Source organism: Tribolium madens, unplaced genomic scaffold, assembly GCF_015345945.1.
Source record: "Tribolium madens isolate multiple individuals breed KSU strain unplaced genomic scaffold, Tmad_KSU_1.1 Scaffold_97;HRSCAF=244;Tcas5.2_LG3a, whole genome shotgun sequence".
Taxonomy (NCBI): Eukaryota; Metazoa; Arthropoda; class Insecta; order Coleoptera; family Tenebrionidae; genus Tribolium; species Tribolium madens.
In genome coordinates this window covers 14,662,468-14,681,088 of record NW_025401069.1, presented here as the reverse complement: position 1 = coordinate 14,681,088, position 18,621 = coordinate 14,662,468, and the positions used below count along the sequence as shown (strand labels likewise).

The following is an 18,621-nucleotide window of genomic DNA, read 5'->3' as shown; positions in this document are numbered from 1 at the left end:
TCAAAACAAACTCCTCAAGTTTCAAAACAATGGTTGGTGAAACTGTAAGAGTGGTAATAATACGTCGTTTTGCCGACAGATGGCCTATAGCCTACTTCACAATGTAAGGTTCCTAGATAGAATCATATTCCTATATATTTTCTTTTAATTTTTGAATTATAGGACAAAAAGTATGGAACAGAGTTTTTTATTAACCTTTCAAATAATATTACTTAATAAAAATTAAAGTGCTATAAAAATGTGATTGCGGTTTGAGAATGAAATTTTGTTTTGTTTTTGAATTATGCAATTTTTTAAAATGTCAACATACTATAAAAAAATCTATAAAAAATTGAATAAAATGTCTATAGTTGTTTATAGTAGGACGCCATTTGAACACATTAAAAATTTTGCAGAACTCAAAAATAAAGAAATACATTTTTTTTTGAGGAACGACACGTGTTTATCAYGTAATTTATTATTTACCAATTAGTTTTTTCAAAAAATAAATAGTTTAACCTAAAAACGTTTGGTTACATACTTTCTCTTCACACCTGGTATAACAAATTATGTACTTTAAATAGAAATAAATAAATGCAAACATTTGTTTATTTTGCATTTTTGTAATTGACTGCAAATAATTGATTAAAAGCAAAAGATAATTTTGAAATGTTATTTGAAAACTTATTTTCAGTTTATACGAGGAGGCTGAAAAATAGTTGCGAGACTAACGGAATTATTTTTTGATAACATTTTTCACTTTTTAATAAAAAATATTGAACAACTTTGATAACAATTTTTAAATCATAATAATTGTTATATTTTAACTACGGAGAACTACTTTACTTTAGGTATCTGTAATTTTAACTTAGGTAGCTAAATTAATTTCAATTAAAATTTTATGATAATTAAGAAGTACCTATAATGTCGAAGAAAGTCGAAAGTTTGGAACCAAAATACTTTGGTCGTCACTTTTTTGACACTTTAATGTAATTCAAGCTTTAACGTTAAAATGAATGACAATTTCAAATTAATGACAGCTATTATATTTTCCTATAAAAAATATATACATACAACTTGTCAACTATGATTGACAGTAGCTAAAAATAACAGTCCTAAAGCATGCTTTACAATTTAATATCACTCTAGTGACATTGACGACCAAAGTATTTTGTCTCYAACTGTACAAGCTTTTCAACAATGTGTCACTAAGTTGGTGCGCSACTTTTTAAACGGTCCCTGTATATGGTTTAGAAAATCAAAGTTTTGAGCTTTTAGATTATACAGTATGTCCCCGGATTGGGTTTATAAGAGGAAAATTTTTTTATCTTTGATTTTACGCCAAAACTGCAAAGGAAAAACATTTTTTGCTTCACCTTAAACAAACAAATCTGTACTTATAACTTCCTTATTCTAATTCAGTGAAAAGAAAAGTTAATTTTTCTCTGCTTTTTAAGTCCTATCACATTGGCGGTTGTATTTATATGTCACTTTGTCAATTAATTTATTAATTAAATAATGATAGTTCTTGTTAAAAATGATAAAACCGCCAATGTAATAGGACTTAAAAACAGAAAAAAATTATTCTAAGTCCAAAACCAAGAGAAAAATGAACTTTTCTTTCTACTGAGTTAGAATAATGAAGTTTTAATTACAGATTTCCTCGTTTCAGATAAAGCAAAAAATGTTTTCTCTTTGCAGTTTTGGCGTAAAATCAAAGATAATTTTTTTTTTCCTCTTGTAAACTCAATCCGGGGACATACTGTAGATTCATAAATAAAAATCTATATAGAAAAATCGGTTAAAGAAAAATAAATAAAAAATTGATATTTTTGGTTAAATTAATTCAACTTTGATTCTTCCTACTGAAGTATCGATAAAGTAACAATTTTAATTTAAGATAGACCTGAAACCTGAAGCGGCACACTTTAATAATTATCCAAATACAAGTCTAATAACAGGATTTATGTTTTTCACTCATGACTGAGTACAAGAAACCCAAATGTAGGCAAATGATATTTAAATGAGCACAAGAAATGAAAATTGCTTTGGAAACAACACTCAAACATCTGCTGTGTACAATTTTTTCTTTCCTGTTGTTTAATCCAATTAATTGATACTTAATTCTCGGACTTTTTATATACTTTTTCCTGATGACCTATGGCCTGGAGCTCTTCAACTGTTAATAAGTGTATTATCCAGACGAAGGAACCGTTAATCGTTCTACGTTTGGTCTCATCAACAGTTTGATTCCGACTTGTTAAAATGACGTCACTATCGTCCCCACATCACCTGTCTAGTTTACCTTAAGAACTGAAATGGCACAAAACAGCGTGTTCTTCGCCTGTTGAACTTTCATTCCAGTATTGGTCGCGACGGTTGAAGCGCGTATACATGGCACCCAAAACAAGAAATGTTTAACACGAAACCAATTTGTGGTTTATTTAACGAATTTAGCAATGTGGTCAATGAAGTGTCAAAGGTTTGAATTTAGTGTTTTAGTGATTTTGTTTGGATTATTGGGCTTCAGGAACTGTCAAGGTATTTAAAAATAATAAAATTGTGTATTCTATGAGAGCGTTGAAGTCTCCAGTTAAAAACTCGAATTGTTTGTTTATGTGGGTTTTGAATTGAGGTCTTCATTATGTATAAATTTATCTCCTATGTGCTTAATTGAAACGACACGTTAACCCACAAGTGCAAAAATATTGTATTTTCATGTCTGTTATCCACGTTGGCTAGTGAAAGTCTTGTAAAGTTTAATATAAACACAAACCATCTGGATTAAATGTCAAAAAGTTGGATTTTGTAAGGATGATTGTGTAATTTTGTGGCTTTCGTGCGGAACGAAAAGTATKGGTTAAAATTTTGAAAAAAGTTTAGAAAACTGTTGGTGGTTCAAGGTGAACAGTGTGGTGATGATATCTTAATATGTTTAAGGAACCATGCATGAGGATTACACTGGCTTTTGTAATTTAATTTGCTGAGGAAAATATTTTTTATTGTTCTTAAGGAAAATTTGTATTGTTTTAGTCTAAGTCGTCACACCCACTGATTTTTAAGTAGGCGCCAAGTTTATTGAATTTGTATTAGAACTAAATCAGATTGTGATCTCATAATTCTTTGATCTTTGTTTCAAGTACACCATATTCAAATTTAAACAAAAGTGCGTTTATTAAAAAAATTGCTTCTTTGTTTTAAATGAAAATAAACTTTTTCAACAATGGGTCTCCTGAAAAAGAACCTAAAAATTGAAATATTTATAAAAATTTATAAAATTTTAAATCAAGAAAGACTGAAAAAGTAGTGATTTTTCAAATTTTGCAAATAATTAAATTTCGGATTAAATAATATTAATTTAAAATAATTTTTGTAAAAATAGACATTATCTTAAACGAAAACAAACTTTTTAAGCTGGAGGTGCAACTTTTGTAACACAATTTAAATTTTGAATTAATAAGAAATACAAAATCATTGTAAAAAATCAGGTACTTATTTACAGAGTAAAAAATAATAAAAACCACAAAATTATTTCAATTTAAAAAACACTATTTTACAAAAATGGCCTTGTATTTATTAAATAAAAAAAATAACTTGGAGGTAGAATTTCTGTTTCATATTATAAGAAGTTTATATTTCGTAATTTAAGAAAAATCATTTGTGGTTTAAATTGAAATACTTAAATGTTTTAATTTTAGAGCAAGTTTTTCAAAATGTGGTACATAAAAAAATTCTAAGTTTTTAGACAATTATGTAGATTTAAAAGAGGAATTACGTGTTGTAAATTTTAAAATTTTGATAATTTAATTCATTATTTAATTAATAGACAAGGTTTCCGTGCTTCAAAATGATTTTTAAACACGAAATATGACTCAATTTAGTTCATCTCTCCCGGACTTACCTTATGTTAAAATTATACCGTATGGTTCAAATAAATATAGAGTGAAATAAAATTTACATTTTTTTTTCTATTTTGTTATCCATATGTATAACTACATAATTACGTTTTGCCAGTACTTCAAAAAGAAGAAATGTGCTCTTGGTAAACAATTTTGTTTTATTATTTTCACCATGAAACATGAACATTTAATTAAATTGTAAAATTACTACATATCTAGAACAAATAGAATAAAAAAAAATACAAATTAGAAATGTGATTATTTTGGAAAATTTTGAAAATGGCTTTTACTTGTGCTATTAAAGATTCCACTAGTGTGAAGATTCGAGTAGATATGTACATGCCAATAATCTAGATTTATCAACAAATTATTCGATTCAGTGACTGGAAAACTGTTAAGTGTAGTCGTGATTTTCTTCAAGCTTTGTTTCAAACACTGAATTTGCAAAACTCTATTTTTTTAACCATAAACATTTAGAAAATGTTAAATTAATTAGTTATTTATRATTACTATAGAAGCAAATCTGGTAATTTTTTGCTACATTTATTTTTACGTTGTTGCACTGCCTTTCACATTTTTGTTCAAGCTTTGTTACATAATTTATCTCACTTTAAAATCAAAAACACGGTTATATTTAGACAAATTTTAATATCCTCCTCCACTTAATTAAAAATCCAAGGTATCAATTACTTCCAACTTTTAATTGGCTGAAAAACATTAATAAAATATATTTTTACCAGTTGAGTCACAAGTGGGGCAATGAAGGAAACAATAAATTAACTTAGAAAAAATAGATATTTGTGTATCAAAGAAATAAACAACTATTTTGATCTCGAGAATTCAGGTAATCGAAAGATTTTCGATGTTTTTCCAGGGATGCATACAAAACTTTTCTCTCAACTGACAAAATTAATACATAAGAAAATGGTAAACTTGTTAAAATACGAATTTTTATTTTATTAATTAAAATCAGAATTAAGGTGTTTGCGTATGTCAAAAAACGTTCAAAATCAATTTATTAAATTTCAGTTTATTTTGAGGGTAAAAATTTGATTTATTTTTTTTCCGAGGGAAAAAAGCGTCACTTTATTCTTTATCGGAAAGAAATACGAATTTCGGTCTAAGAACTCAATTTCACACTAATCAAAAACCGATGCTTTTCGATAAATCAGGCATTTTATTTAAATTCCTTTCTCCACTTTCTCCATAGGTCAGTGTAACTGAATCCCCAAGTAGGTATTAGGTACAAATCGTAGAAAAATGTAACGTTAAAAACTTGATTAGATATGCAGCTCAATCTGTGGTATAATTATGKTTCTTGTGGAGCGTTTCATTTACCTCTTTTCTAACCGGAAGCTTTTCCAACTTCTTAATAAAATAACACAGATCAAGGCTAAATTTTCAGATCCGGAAATCCACTTTTTATATGCGTAGACAATACGAGAATAATAAAAAGGAAAGGAAAATTAATTTATTCAACATTTGTTGGTTATGTAATGCAGCTAAAGCCAATAATGCAACTGTTACTTAATAAAATTGCTCTAAGATGTTGTTTACTTGCTAGTCATGTATGTTACCATTTTTATTAGGTTYGACAAATGCAGCAATCTGTTCATTTTCAATTACAGTGAAAGTGTTAAATTGAAACGAATTAAAATAACAAGCGAACTGAATCAATTGTGTCTTCTTGGTGGCTTTATTAACTTTCCATTCTGCATAAATAAAATTAAAATACATAAAAATAAGATCGTGATTTGTTAAAAATTGAGTTTTTGGTCACGTTTTTATTCCCAAAGAGAGATAAACAAGATTAATAAATGATCTCAGCTTGGTTTCATCAGTGATTTAAACGTGGGAATGGCCACTAATGCTTCCAATTCTTTTGTTCTTTTTTAGGATGACATTTATCAGATTTCTTAAATCAGAAGCTAGAACTAATTTAAGTGATTGAATAAAAAACTAGTTTTATAAATAGTTTTTTCTCATAGCATGAAATTTAAAAACTAAAAAAAACTATTCTTAAGGAAGGTGGAGAAGAGATAAATTACTAAATCACTTACATATCATCAAGTTTGCATAGAAAATTGTTTTTAGGTTAGATACTAGTGCGTTGAAGCACTCGCCACTACGTGGTTCGTGCTACAAGCTACAAACCACACTTGTTTTTTGATATACTATTGTCAACCTGTAAAAATATTGCATGATTGTAAGAAAATCCACTTGTTTTGTAGGTGTAGAAAGCAGTTTGCAACCGAGCGTGACCCTCGAGTGCACCATATAACCAGATCACCTTGTAGCTAAGACCTAAGCCGTGGTCACCATTCACCTTACCAAAAATTGAATGTCATTTACTACTCACAGAAAATTGACTTTATAAGGAAGCAAGCAAAGATTAAGTCAAAAACCTGAGAAGGAAGTGAAAAAAACCGCATAAATAAATCAATTTTTACTGCTCTCACTATTTTATTCAAACAATCATCAGTTTTAGCACTTCTAAATTGAATTATTCCAAAAATGCAAACCAATCAATGAAGTGGGTTTTAGTAGTCGTTTATTTATTATTTACCGCTAGAGAAACTTATTTTTCTCTCACCTTGCTCTTGAAAACATCCAACAATTTTCTAAACTACGATTATTAATTAATTACTAACAGTTATTCAGATAATTATAGATACTTGACAAACGCCAAGATTTATTCCGATAATACACTTTTAATTGATTTAAAAGTCAAGGTTTAATCAATCGCACATTCTTGGCAATTACAACACCAATTTCCTCGATTTTGGACAATAATAGAGATACTTATTTATTTAGGTACAAAAATTCTGCCAATAAAAGCCACAAATAACATTAAACAGAGTTACAATTTAGAATACAGCTTGTTTCTTCTTCTAATAGCTTGCAGCAAAAAAACTTTGAAAATAATTCTTCCAATAGAAATAAATAAAGTCAAAGTGCCGAATTTTGGCGCACTCTGTATAAGTGTCCTTGAAGTTCAAAGATCAATATGTTAATTCAAGTAACTCTGATAATTCCAAGAATAATTCCAGCAATTCCAAAAAGAATTACAGCAAATTCCAAAAAAATTCTAATAATCTACGTACAGGGTCGCTAAAAAATATGGATACAGTTAAATATTATAAAAACTATTCATCAAAACTTATTGAAATTTGCTATATGCTTAAAAGTATTTAAATTCCATCGTCTCAGATGTTTATCAAATTTCTATCTCTATTTGCTCTGGGGATACAAAGCTAACTTGATTTTTTTTTAATGGCATGAAGGGTCAAATTTAATATTTTTAAGGAGAGCATTTTTTGCGATGTAACACATTCATATCTTATTTTAATCAAAACTAAAAAAAATTATCGAACTAATAAAATTTTTAAAAATGTAAAATTTTGTTAGCGTTGGAAATGTTGTCTTTATCTATCCTCAGCTTTTTGTCGCCTGAACTTTGACCAAAAAATAAGTAAAAATTAATAATAATTGTTAAAATAACATTTATTCTTCGACACTGTCAAAATTTACGGTTTTTCTCCCGTGTAAGGAAGATTTGACAACTGTTTGGCATTTCTCAATACAAAACGTCAAATTAATTTTAACAGATTTAAAGCAAGTTTAAGCCTTGTTGACTCTAATTCGAAGAATAAAATGTTGTATTCCACTCGTTTCAGTGTAAATCGGACGCTTTATTCCACCCTGTGGATGGTAAACCACTCGTTACACTCGTGGTTTAAAAATCCACTCGGTCAAATAAAGAGGCCGATTTACACTCAAACTCGTCGAATAAATAACTATTATTTTAACTGAAAAAGAACACATTTTAAATAAAAAAAGCTTAAACACGAAGTACATAATTTTTATGTTTAAATTGATTTCCATGGACTTGAGAATTTCTATATTGCACACAAGTTTAATTTTTGACTAATATGCAAGTGGCAGATCGCTAATAATAATAATTTTCGAAGTTAACTTAGTTTTACTTTTCCAGAATTACATTTTTGAATTTTTATTTTATTTACTTTTTAATAAAAATAAAGGTGGGCATATGTTACATCACAGAATTAAAAAAAAAATGCTATTTTAAAAATAATTAAATTAAACCCTACGTGCCATTAAAAAAATCAAGTTATTTTTGTATTTTGAAAATAAATGATTGTAGAAAATTAAAAAAGATCTCAGATGATAGAATTTGAACACTAGTAAATGTTTCCCAAATTTCGACGTGCTCTGTTAAACCGTTCTGAAAATATTTAGCTTTTTAGCCACCCTGTATAATTCTAGTAATTCACAAGTAATTCCAGTAATTCCAAACAATCCAAAGATAATTTCAATAATTCCAAGCAATTTTCGATTAAATACCAAAAATTTGTACAACTAATTTCAGAGTGAAAAAAAAAAACATTTAAAAAACTCAATTCTAGTTTCTTTTAAGAGTAAAAATCGGTATTTTGACTCTTATGTGTTATTCCCGAGGGAATAAAGCGTTATTTTATTCCCTCTTGGGAGGACACAAGACAAGAATTGTGTCATTCTGTCACGATTTATTGATTGTAAAGTGAACCGTGCAAACCGCTACATTTTGTTAATTACAATAACTTTTTTTAAAATCTGAAAACCAGTCTAGTGTCATTTCTGTATCTAGTACAGACGTGATCTAAATAAACAATGACACTAATTTGGTACAATGTGTAAGCAAGATTTTCCGTTTAGTGACCCATAAACACCCACAATTTTCTGTTTATGGGTGTGTTTTGTATTCAAGGACAATGATTTTAATAAAAAAGTGGATTGTTTTCAGCTTCAGGAGAAATTCGCTCAACAAAGAAAGAAAATTGCCTTCAATCCGAGCCTGAAACTCTTTGTTTTAGATAATTAAGTGCACCTCTGCGTGCATTTTGTCTCACACATTAACTTTCTTTTCACAATTAGACTTTTTTCAATACTTTCTCTGTGATTTTGTTATTGTGATATTGAAAATTTTACAATACCGACATTCTTGAAACTTTCTAGACTTATTGCCAACATAATAATATTTCACTTGCTTCATATTGTAATCTATTAAGTGTTGTTAGTATTTCTTTTGTTTCCTGGCTACGATTACATAAGAAACTGTTTAAATCGGCGACTTTAATAAAATCTAGAGCAATAACATATAAATATCTTGGCCACGTTTTTGTTGAATTTTAATCAACGTAAACAGTTAGATAGATAACAGTAACGAAATGGAGCTTTTGCATTTTTAAAACTGTCACGAATAATTCTCGACACGTGTTATTACTTGTTACAGAAATTAAATGTGGACATCCTGCTATTCCCTTAAATGCTCGCGTTTCTCTGAGCTCTCCCGGATTGGCTCCGGGAACCGTGGCGAAATATCAGTGCGACGAGGGATATGAAACGTTTGGAAACACGGAAATTTCATGTTCGCCGGATGGGAAATGGATCGGCGAACTGCCATTTTGTGGTAAGTTTGAAGGACCGGAAACGAGATGTTATTTTAATAAATTTAAATAGAGAACAATGATCCAAGATTGGGCGAGTCATTGCATCTGTGCTTGTTTCCTGTTTGAAATAAACTGTTTATTAAAAAAAAAAAATTAATGTTTAGAAATTGTGATATTTTACTATTTTTTGCGTGAAAGTAAACAATAATTAAGGAAATTGTGCTAAAGCAAGTGTTTAATTTTTTTATAAAAAATTTTATATACAGGTTGTAACGAAAAAATGGGGAGTAACCTGAGAAAATAAAGCGATTTAACCTAACTTACTTCTGTACTAAGTTAGAGGGCGCCAAAATTTAAGAATTATTTTCGTTTTTTTTTTTTAATAATTTTTTAATCGATTAATCTATTTTTTTGTAATTTGTCTCCATTTTGATTCTTTAATAGACGTATTAAAGAAGGCGACGTCATTATGTGCGATGTCTTAATAGTCAAAAGGCGACTGGATTAAATTTGACTTTTAAAATTAAGACATTACGAAACGTCACAACAATCCCTAAATTGATTAAAGTAAAAAAAAATTGTTTAAAAACGGCATAAAGAGTAAAAAATAGTTTTAAAAAAACCGTTTCATAAATTTCATTTTTAAGCACTCATTTTTTAAAATAACTCGTGGCTACGCCACTCGTTTTTTAATTTTGAGTTCGTGCTTCAAGACTGGTTTTATGAAACTTGTTTTTTAATATAAGTACTATTACTTATACATCAGTTTAATAAAAAAAAATAGAATCTTGGATGAAAATCACCCATTTAATGTAAATGTGCTGAAATTTTCTGAAATCATAAAGCATGGAAAATTATAATTGAAAGGAAAAATGGATTGGATCATTAATAAATACATACACTTTTCCACATTTTAGCTTTAATTAATCAACAAAAAGTTGAAATWTTTTATTGTAAAATAAACGAAAGTTGTGCAAATTATTTTTTAAAAATTAAAAAACAATTACTGAAAAATTTGTTATTTAAACTCAAAATTTATAAAAATATATAGGGCGATTCAAGTAAGATGATTAGCCTTGATGTTTTTGTGCTAGTTTCATAATGAAATAACAAGTTTATCTCAGTTTCTCTAAAACTGGCACCAAGCTGTTTTTTTTTAATCATTTGCTTTCAAAAAATAATAATTAATGAAAATTGAAGTGCTAGAAAAAAGTGTGATCGTTGTTTTCTTTTTTAGTAATGCGATTTTTTTTTCAAAATGGCAACTAATATGATATTTTTTTTTATAAAAACTGAATAAAATGTAGGTAATGTTTAGCTGTAATTCTGAGATTATAGCCTTTGTAAAAAAAAACGTTTTGTAATGTATTATTGCTATTTGAGTTAAAAATTTTGTGGAACTCAAAAACAAAAAAATATCAAAAAAATTCGTAAAACAGTATACTACAGTGCGATCAAAAAGTCTGTCTATAATGCAAGCCTAGAAATTTTTAAAACGTGTGTTTGCGGAATATCAAATGTCACAATGACAAATGAGAAATGTCAAAATATTTTTATGACAGGAAATCGTAGTGAACGATTTGTATAAATAAACACCAATAGCATCTCATTTTAGGATGTTTTGAGACATTTCATAGAATAATTCCATTTGCTTAGATCAATATTTTAATTATTATAAAATAATTATCAGACATCTGACATACGAACTGCCATGGCGACATACGTCCTCAAGTAATACGCCTACTTGATAGAACGACTTTTTGATCGCACTGTACATTTTGCATAGAAATTTTAAACTTTTATTCTTTTTTAACTTTTCTTACTTTTGATCGAAAATTTAAGTAAAGGCGAGTTTTTGATGTGATAATTTGTATTTTAATAGAAAGAGATATATTATGATTGTATCAATAAAAAAGAAAAGTGAAAAACTGAAAATAAATACATTTCAGTCTATAAAACAAAGAGTAACATTTCTTTTAATTCAAACAAAAGTTACACATTTTATTGGATGTTAAAAAGATCCAATGCGTGAACGCGAAAATGATTTCGGATAATCGAGGTTATACTATAGTTATCTTTACTTTAGTTTACGAAAAAACAAGTTTTTGATAACAATCATGAGTTTAAAAGTAGAAATGCTGAAAACTGATTACATAATCCCGGTTTTTGATTGAAATTATGTAATTTTGAAATAAATCTGATTGGAAGCGAGCCACAAATAATAATTAAATGAAACAAATTTCAGATTTCTTCCTTTTCCATATTTGATTTATTGGCCATTGTGTGTATAAAATCATGTGAAACATCAAATCTCATAATCGCCTTGAATTTGTTCATCTTTTCGAAGGCCATTCATACTTTATCTCCCAGGCACCAACATCGCTTATCGCAAACCCGCCAACCAATCGACCACTGTCCGTGGTGGCAGCCCCTTGAACGCCAACGACGGCGAAAAAAGCACCGAACACGACGGAAAACGCTGCTCCGAGACCCAGAAGGAAGCCAGCCCGTGGTGGCACGTGGATTTGTTGCAACCCTACTCCGTCAAGGTGGTGCGTGTCACCACTAGGGGTTGTTGTGGCCATCAACCCCTCCAAGACTTGGAAATCCGTGTCGGAAACAGCAGCACCGACCTGCAGCGAAACCCTCTATGTGCCTGGTTTCCGGGAACAATAGGTATTGAATTATCGATAAGAGCGATTTTTTTCCTGTGGGAAATTTCTTCATCGAATAACCTAGATGTTTTTACTACTAGAAATCGCATTTTTCGTGCGAAAATTCGTGTTTTCACATGGGTTATTATGAAATTTGCTTTGATTTTTTGACACACTCAGTATATTGTCGCACCTATTGTTGGCATATGAAAGTGAAGTAATTAAACGAATTTAAATGAGCCTCACATGCTACCACTTTCAACTTTTGCTTAACGACTGTTAAATTTTAACGATTTTAAAACTTAATTATTTCAGAACGTGAATAATCGATCAAATCAACAAAATCTATTTGCTAATTGCTCAGAGATGAAGAAAAAATGAAAAAATAATCGCGGATAGTGAAATTTCTTTTCCTCTTTCGACAGTTCTAAAGAGGATGAAACCAATAAGCGTAAAAATTGGAAAGTTGTGACAAAAATGTTATGAAAGCAAATTATTCCGCTTGTGGATCTTTTATTATTTATTTATGCATCAAAACAACAAAATGAGTATTTTTTCCAGACGAAGGCGTAACGAAGACATTCACCTGTGCACGAGTTTTAACAGGACAATATGTTTTTCTTCAGTTGGTAGGAGTTGAAGGATCATTGTCGCTTTGYGAAGTGGAGGTTTTCACAACGGATGGTTCGTATCTTTCTCAATTAACTTATCATGATTTTATGCATTGTGAGGTGCTAAATAATCCAATAATTACATCTCTCAACAAAAAATTACTTGAAATTACCGGAAATTTCGTAATCTCAACCAGAAGGTTATATATATATTTTTTTGATGTTCGGGTATTTATTCAAATAGCAAAATATTTAACATCATCGGAATTAACATAAAAAATCTATCAAAGGGCATTAATTTCAGGTCGAATAAATAATTTTTAAGTAAGAAATAAAAGAACTAGAGCAAAAATTTTATTTTCTTAAATTTGGCTAAACATTTTTTTAAACGATTAATATTTTACACTATTCGTATGTAAAATGTTTCGGAGAGCCGATTGGTGTATAATTTGCAGTAGTTTAAAAGTTGAAATCATATTTTGGATATTTTTGACTTTATTAGCAATTTATTATTATTTTTTAATCTAAGCATTTCTTTAAGAAATTTTTAAATGTTTTTTTGCAAGTCTAGAATTTTTTTAATCCAGTAACTGTCTTTTGTAGCACGATGTTTTGAAAAATCTAGATGGACATTTTTTTAATTTAAGCATTTAAAAAAAATTAATGTTTTTTGCATGTCTAGAAATTTTTTAATCCAGTAAATTTGACACTTTTTTAATCTCCTCAACTGTCTTTTGTAGCACGATGTTTTTTTAATCCAGAAAAGATTCATGTTTGTCTTGTTGACAGAATGCTCGGCGCTCTTTGCTATTTTTTTACCTTTGCTTGAGGTTTAGTACCAATCCAATATTTTTTATTTTATCAAACGTACTTAGGTACAGCTGGCATGTTCAAATTTCATCAAATAATTCTTGAAAATTGAAATAAATAATAAATAAAGCATGCTATAATATTATTTTGCATTATTTGCATGTGCTTCAACCCAATCACTGTTTTAAAAATAAATCAGATTTTTTTTAATTGAATATCTCCCAGAAGCAAGAGAGACGATTCTAAATTTTTGAATGGTGGAAGGTGCTATATTTTCGACAGGAGAAAAGTTAAAAATTTGAAATGTCATCAACGTTAATTCTTGGTTTACATGACTTTTTTTAGAAGTGACAGGAAAATGATGACTAAAGTGTTTTGTCCGCAATAGTACAATTACAAGAAAACTTGACTCTGGCTTCGGCTTTTTTTTGTGAAAACAAAAATCAAAAAAATTTGTATTTTTAAAATTGATTCATACAACGTTCTTTACATTTCTAGAGGTTCTAAAAACTCAAAAAAGTGCATAAAAGGTTATTGGGTCAAGCATAAAAAAATTACGAATTTCTTGAGTTTTTAGTCGCTAAGCTTACCAAAACAAACCATCTGTTGGTTTTTATTTTGGACACGGTCATGGTTCCAAATTTGAATTCTTGTTGCTCAGTTCACTTTCAAAGCTTTCGCTTTCAATTTAATTTCGTTATCAGAATTTTAATTAATCTAATATTCTGTTGTTGTTAAATTAGTAACGACTTGACACCTTCACAACAATTCTTGATTCTCATTATTGTTGCGAGAGAAAAAAAACAACCGTTTGTTAAAAGATCAATTTTCGAAGAGTTATTTTCTGCACTAGTGCTCCGCGTCAAAGAATCGAAGAAATGTATTTTTTTTGTAGAGTTTTCGGTGGATCGATGCGCCCCGCGCGGTGCCCCCGAAGACATCCAATTGGCGTCTTTCGCCCGGACTTGCTACGAATTTGGGGTGAGTCGCGGAGGGTCGTTCCAGGAAGCGCGCAATTACTGCAAGAGTCATAACGGCGATTTGGTTCATGGTATGAGTGCAGCTGCAACGACGTTTCTTTATGCGGAACTCGAGAGGCGGAAACCGATGTTGAAGACACAACTGGTTTGGATTGGTGCCCAAAAAGAGCCAGGAATCACGTCGAGGGTCTGGAAATGGGTTAATGGTGAGTCGAAATTGTGTGAGAATGAGAGGAATATTTTCAAATGAGTGTTTCAAGGTTGTGGTTATGAAAATATCCACACTGTTATTGTTGGTCAAATATTTCAAAAAATGGAAATAGTTTTTTTTTTTTTTTTGGAGGGGAAATCARGCGAAATAAAATAGGTTGAATAAATCAAGGACTAGTTAGTAGATAGAAATCTTAGATTTTRCAATAAAATGATTTGAACTTTCGCATGATTAAATTTTACCTGATTATAGCTTTTTTCAAATCATTTGCTCGTTTTTTTATTTAGTGATGGGAAAGTGAATCACGGATTGACCTCTTAGTGTTTCACTTTTTCGATTCTTGTGCTACAAACATCAGTGAATGGATTTTAAATACTCCAAGACTACTACTAGATTTTTCACAAAATTGTATGTACAGGATGATTCAAGTAAGATGAGACGTTTGAAGGATTCACCTTGATTGCACTTTTTTTTTGTAAAACTTGCTTAAACGATTTAATTTGTAAGTAAGAAATGAGTGAAAAAATACAAAAAATATCTAGTTATTGCAACATGTTTATATTATTAGAGAAGAAAAAAAGCAGTACTTTTTAAAAGAATATACAATTTTGAAATATTTTCGGAAAAACTAAAAAAAAAAGTTTTTCAAACTCCAATTCCATACAGGTAGATTCAAGTAAAGTAAGTAAACTCTTTGCGAAATACTTCTCCAAGAATTTAAAATTACATAGTAATGACGACAAACTTGGTCATTTTAACTGACAACCCAACATGATCAAATAATAAACAGAAAGTCATTTGGAATTAAAAAAAAACTAATTTAATTGAATGAAATACTTGAATGACGTATTTTAATTTTTTTTAAGTGTAAAACGTTGCAAAATATGTTTACAAACATTAAAAAACAGTTTCTAAAAAACATTTTGAAAAACGTACAGGGTCATTCAAGTAAGACGATGAGTTTGAGAGATTTTCTTTCATAACTCTTTTTTTTGTAAAACTTACTTGAACATTGATTTTTAATGAATTAATATGGAAGTCAGAAATGAGAAAAAAAACATTAATTGTTTAAATTATTAGAGAAAATAAACAAAACTTTTAGAGAAATTTAAAAAAAAATTATTCAAACTTCACGTAAGACGAGCATTTTAATTGACAACGAGATGGATTTGTTAATTTTTATGTTGATAACAAAAAACTTATTAAAAACCAAAAAAATGTCACAGTTAAACTTAAATTTCACAAATTTAAGTATAGAATGATTTAAGTAAGTTGATGAGTTTGGAGGATTTTATTTTAATATAAAATAGAATAACTTATAGTTTATCTTTATTTTTTGACGAAAAAAGTGAGAAATAAGAGAAAACAAGAAAATATTAAACATATTAGAAGATATCATTTTTCTTTTCTGCTTTTTATTAACAAGAGAAGCAAATATTTAATTTAAAATACTTTTGTGACAGAAAAATTATTCGAAAAAAATCAGTTTTTTTATAGCAGTAGTAGTGTAGCAAATATTTTTGCGAAATACTTTTACAAAAATTAATAGTTAGTTGGACTATTTTAATTGACAACTAAACATAAACTTGGGTAATTTTAGTAAAAGCTACAAGATCAAATAATAAACGAAAAAGTTATTTGAAATTAAAAAAAAAACTAATTTAATTGAATGAAATGCTTGAAGGTCGTTTTTTATTTTTTTATTCTTCGACATTGTCAAAATTTACGGTTTTTCTCCCGTGTAAGGAAGTTTTGACAACTGTTTGGCATTTCTCAATACAAAACGTCAAATTATTTTTAACAGATTTAAAGCAAGTTTAAGCCTTGTTGACTCTAATTCGAAGAATAAAATGTTGTATTCCACTCGTTTGAGTGTAAATCGGACGCTTTATTCCACCTCGTGGATGGTAAACCACTCGTTACACTCGTGGTTTAAAAATTCACTCGGTCAAATAAAGAGTCCGATTTACACTCAAATTCGTCGAATAAATAACTATTAAAGTGTAAAACGTTGCAAAATATTTTTATAAACTTTTGAAACTGCTACTCAAAAAAAATTATTCACACTTAAATTTATTAAGAACGTTACAGGGTGATTCAAGTAAGACAATAAATCTAGTAAAACCCAGTATTTTATTGTATTTAAATTATTATTAGAGAATTTTTTGTCTAATTTCCTGCTGTTATAATATCGTGTTTTAAGGTGGGTCAAGGTCGTCATCTTACTCGAATTACACTGTACACAAAATATCCACAAGTTTTGCAACACAAATTTGACTGAAATAATTTTATGTTTATTGAAGTTTTCAAGTAGTACATTGTTAGGATTTTATTGCTTGTTTCAGTGGTTTTGTTTCCAAATAAGTATTCTTTGTTTCGAAGAAGCTAAATATGTTGTGTTTAAACATAACTGTTTAAAATTTGTGCTACTTGTAATTAAAGTAACCATTTTTTATTTTTTTTTCACATTTTTAAAGGCGACTTGGTCCAAAGGCCGGCGTGGGGAAAGGACCAACCAAACAATTATAACGGTGAACAAAACTGCGTAGTCCTCGATGGCGGTCGCGGGTGGCTATGGAATGACGTAGGTTGCAATCTCGACTATCTACCTTGGATCTGTCAACACTGTAAGTATTAAAAAAACAAAAACAAAACGTGAAATTAAAATCAAGAAAGTTATTTTGTCCTCATTAAAAAAACAAAAATACTGGGAGAATATTTAGTTAAAGCTATGGTTTCGAGTCCACGCTTGAACAATACAAGGTGTTTTCCTCATATTACGACAAAAACAACTCAATTTATAAATTTTATCATCCTGTATATCCGTAACGAAGCCTTCTAGGACTATCGTTTATTTGAAAAATTAGTGTTATTTTTTATGTAGAACATGTGGTTGTGATTTTTCGCAATTTTAAGAAAACACCCTGCATATTTGAATCTCCTTGCTTGTCAAAACGTACTAATGCCCTATAATTTACCATCTCGAGACATAATTAAATGACACGCACTTGTTTTAACTCGAAAAAAATCTATTGTTAAACTTATGAAGGATGTCGGTGTTACCTCACCTAAGAAATGAATATTYACAAGTTCTTGAAGCGTGGCCCCTTAATAATGAACAATAACCCTAAATTTTCGAATGCTTAATCAGCAAAAATCCCGGATGCATTTGTTTGCAAACAAAATAATTCATTTTTGTCGTATTTATTAAAATTTTCTTATTTATTGATAAGAAAAATCSAGGGTCTAGCTTATCGTCAAGGCTTGAATCAAACATCACGAAATCTCACAATAATAAAATACAGTGTTTAGATTTTGCATCTGTTTATCCTTGACAMTGAGCAAGAGTAGTTTATTTGCATGTTCCGATTCACAGAGTAGTTTTCTATTATTCACTTTAACTGTAAAATTACAATAACTCGGGTGTTTGCACCTAAAAACCTAAAAGTAAAAGCAATTATTTATTAAAATACCCAATTCTAGAGCAGACTTCGGATAAGCGAAAGTACAATTCATTTAAATTGCGAGTATGAACTTTTGCAAATTCCACCACACCCAATCACGCTTCGTAGGGTAAAGCCGGAAGAGATGGACTTTTACCCATCAGAATATATGTTTGTAACGTATTTCAGAGACTGTGGTTTTTATTTTGTTACTTTTATAAGCATAGTATAGACAATGCTATAAAAATATTCGTGGTTTGAATTGAAATAAAAGAAAAATAATAAAAAAAATCATAATGTTATCAGCAGGTTTTTCAAACGTGGTCCTTTTTGGGATTTAAAATTTTATTTAAAAAAAAACAAAATTTTCAGACAATTATAAAGCTTTACTATTCACGGTAGTTTCAAAACGTGTTATAAATTTTAAAATATTGAAAATGTAATTAATAGACAAGATTTTCGTGTTTCAAAAAAAATTTTTAACATGAAGTTTGACTCAATTTAGAAGTGAACTCAACTCAATTTTTAAAATCACAACTGTTCAATTTTTTTTAAACTTTAACGCATAGCAAAACAAATCGGGA

At 29.1% G+C, this 18,621-nt stretch overlaps 1 protein-coding gene across 1 annotated transcript in view; it reads left to right on the top strand.

The window, feature by feature from the left end:
• The first annotated feature begins 2,329 nt into the window (after window positions 1-2,329).
• The window catches only part of LOC123014059 (CUB and sushi domain-containing protein 1), a 23,087-nt gene continuing 6,795 nt past the window's right edge, over window positions 2,330-18,621 (top strand). Inside the window, exons 1-6 of the mRNA XM_044412919.1 lie at window positions 2,330-2,520; window positions 9,172-9,348; window positions 11,699-12,004; window positions 12,544-12,666; window positions 14,299-14,589; window positions 17,072-17,221. Of these exons, the coding sequence (XP_044268854.1) occupies window positions 2,439-2,520; window positions 9,172-9,348; window positions 11,699-12,004; window positions 12,544-12,666; window positions 14,299-14,589; window positions 17,072-17,221 (1,129 nt within the window). The 5' untranslated portion in view covers window positions 2,330-2,438. The remainder of the gene's footprint in view (window positions 2,521-9,171; window positions 9,349-11,698; window positions 12,005-12,543; window positions 12,667-14,298; window positions 14,590-17,071; window positions 17,222-18,621) is intronic.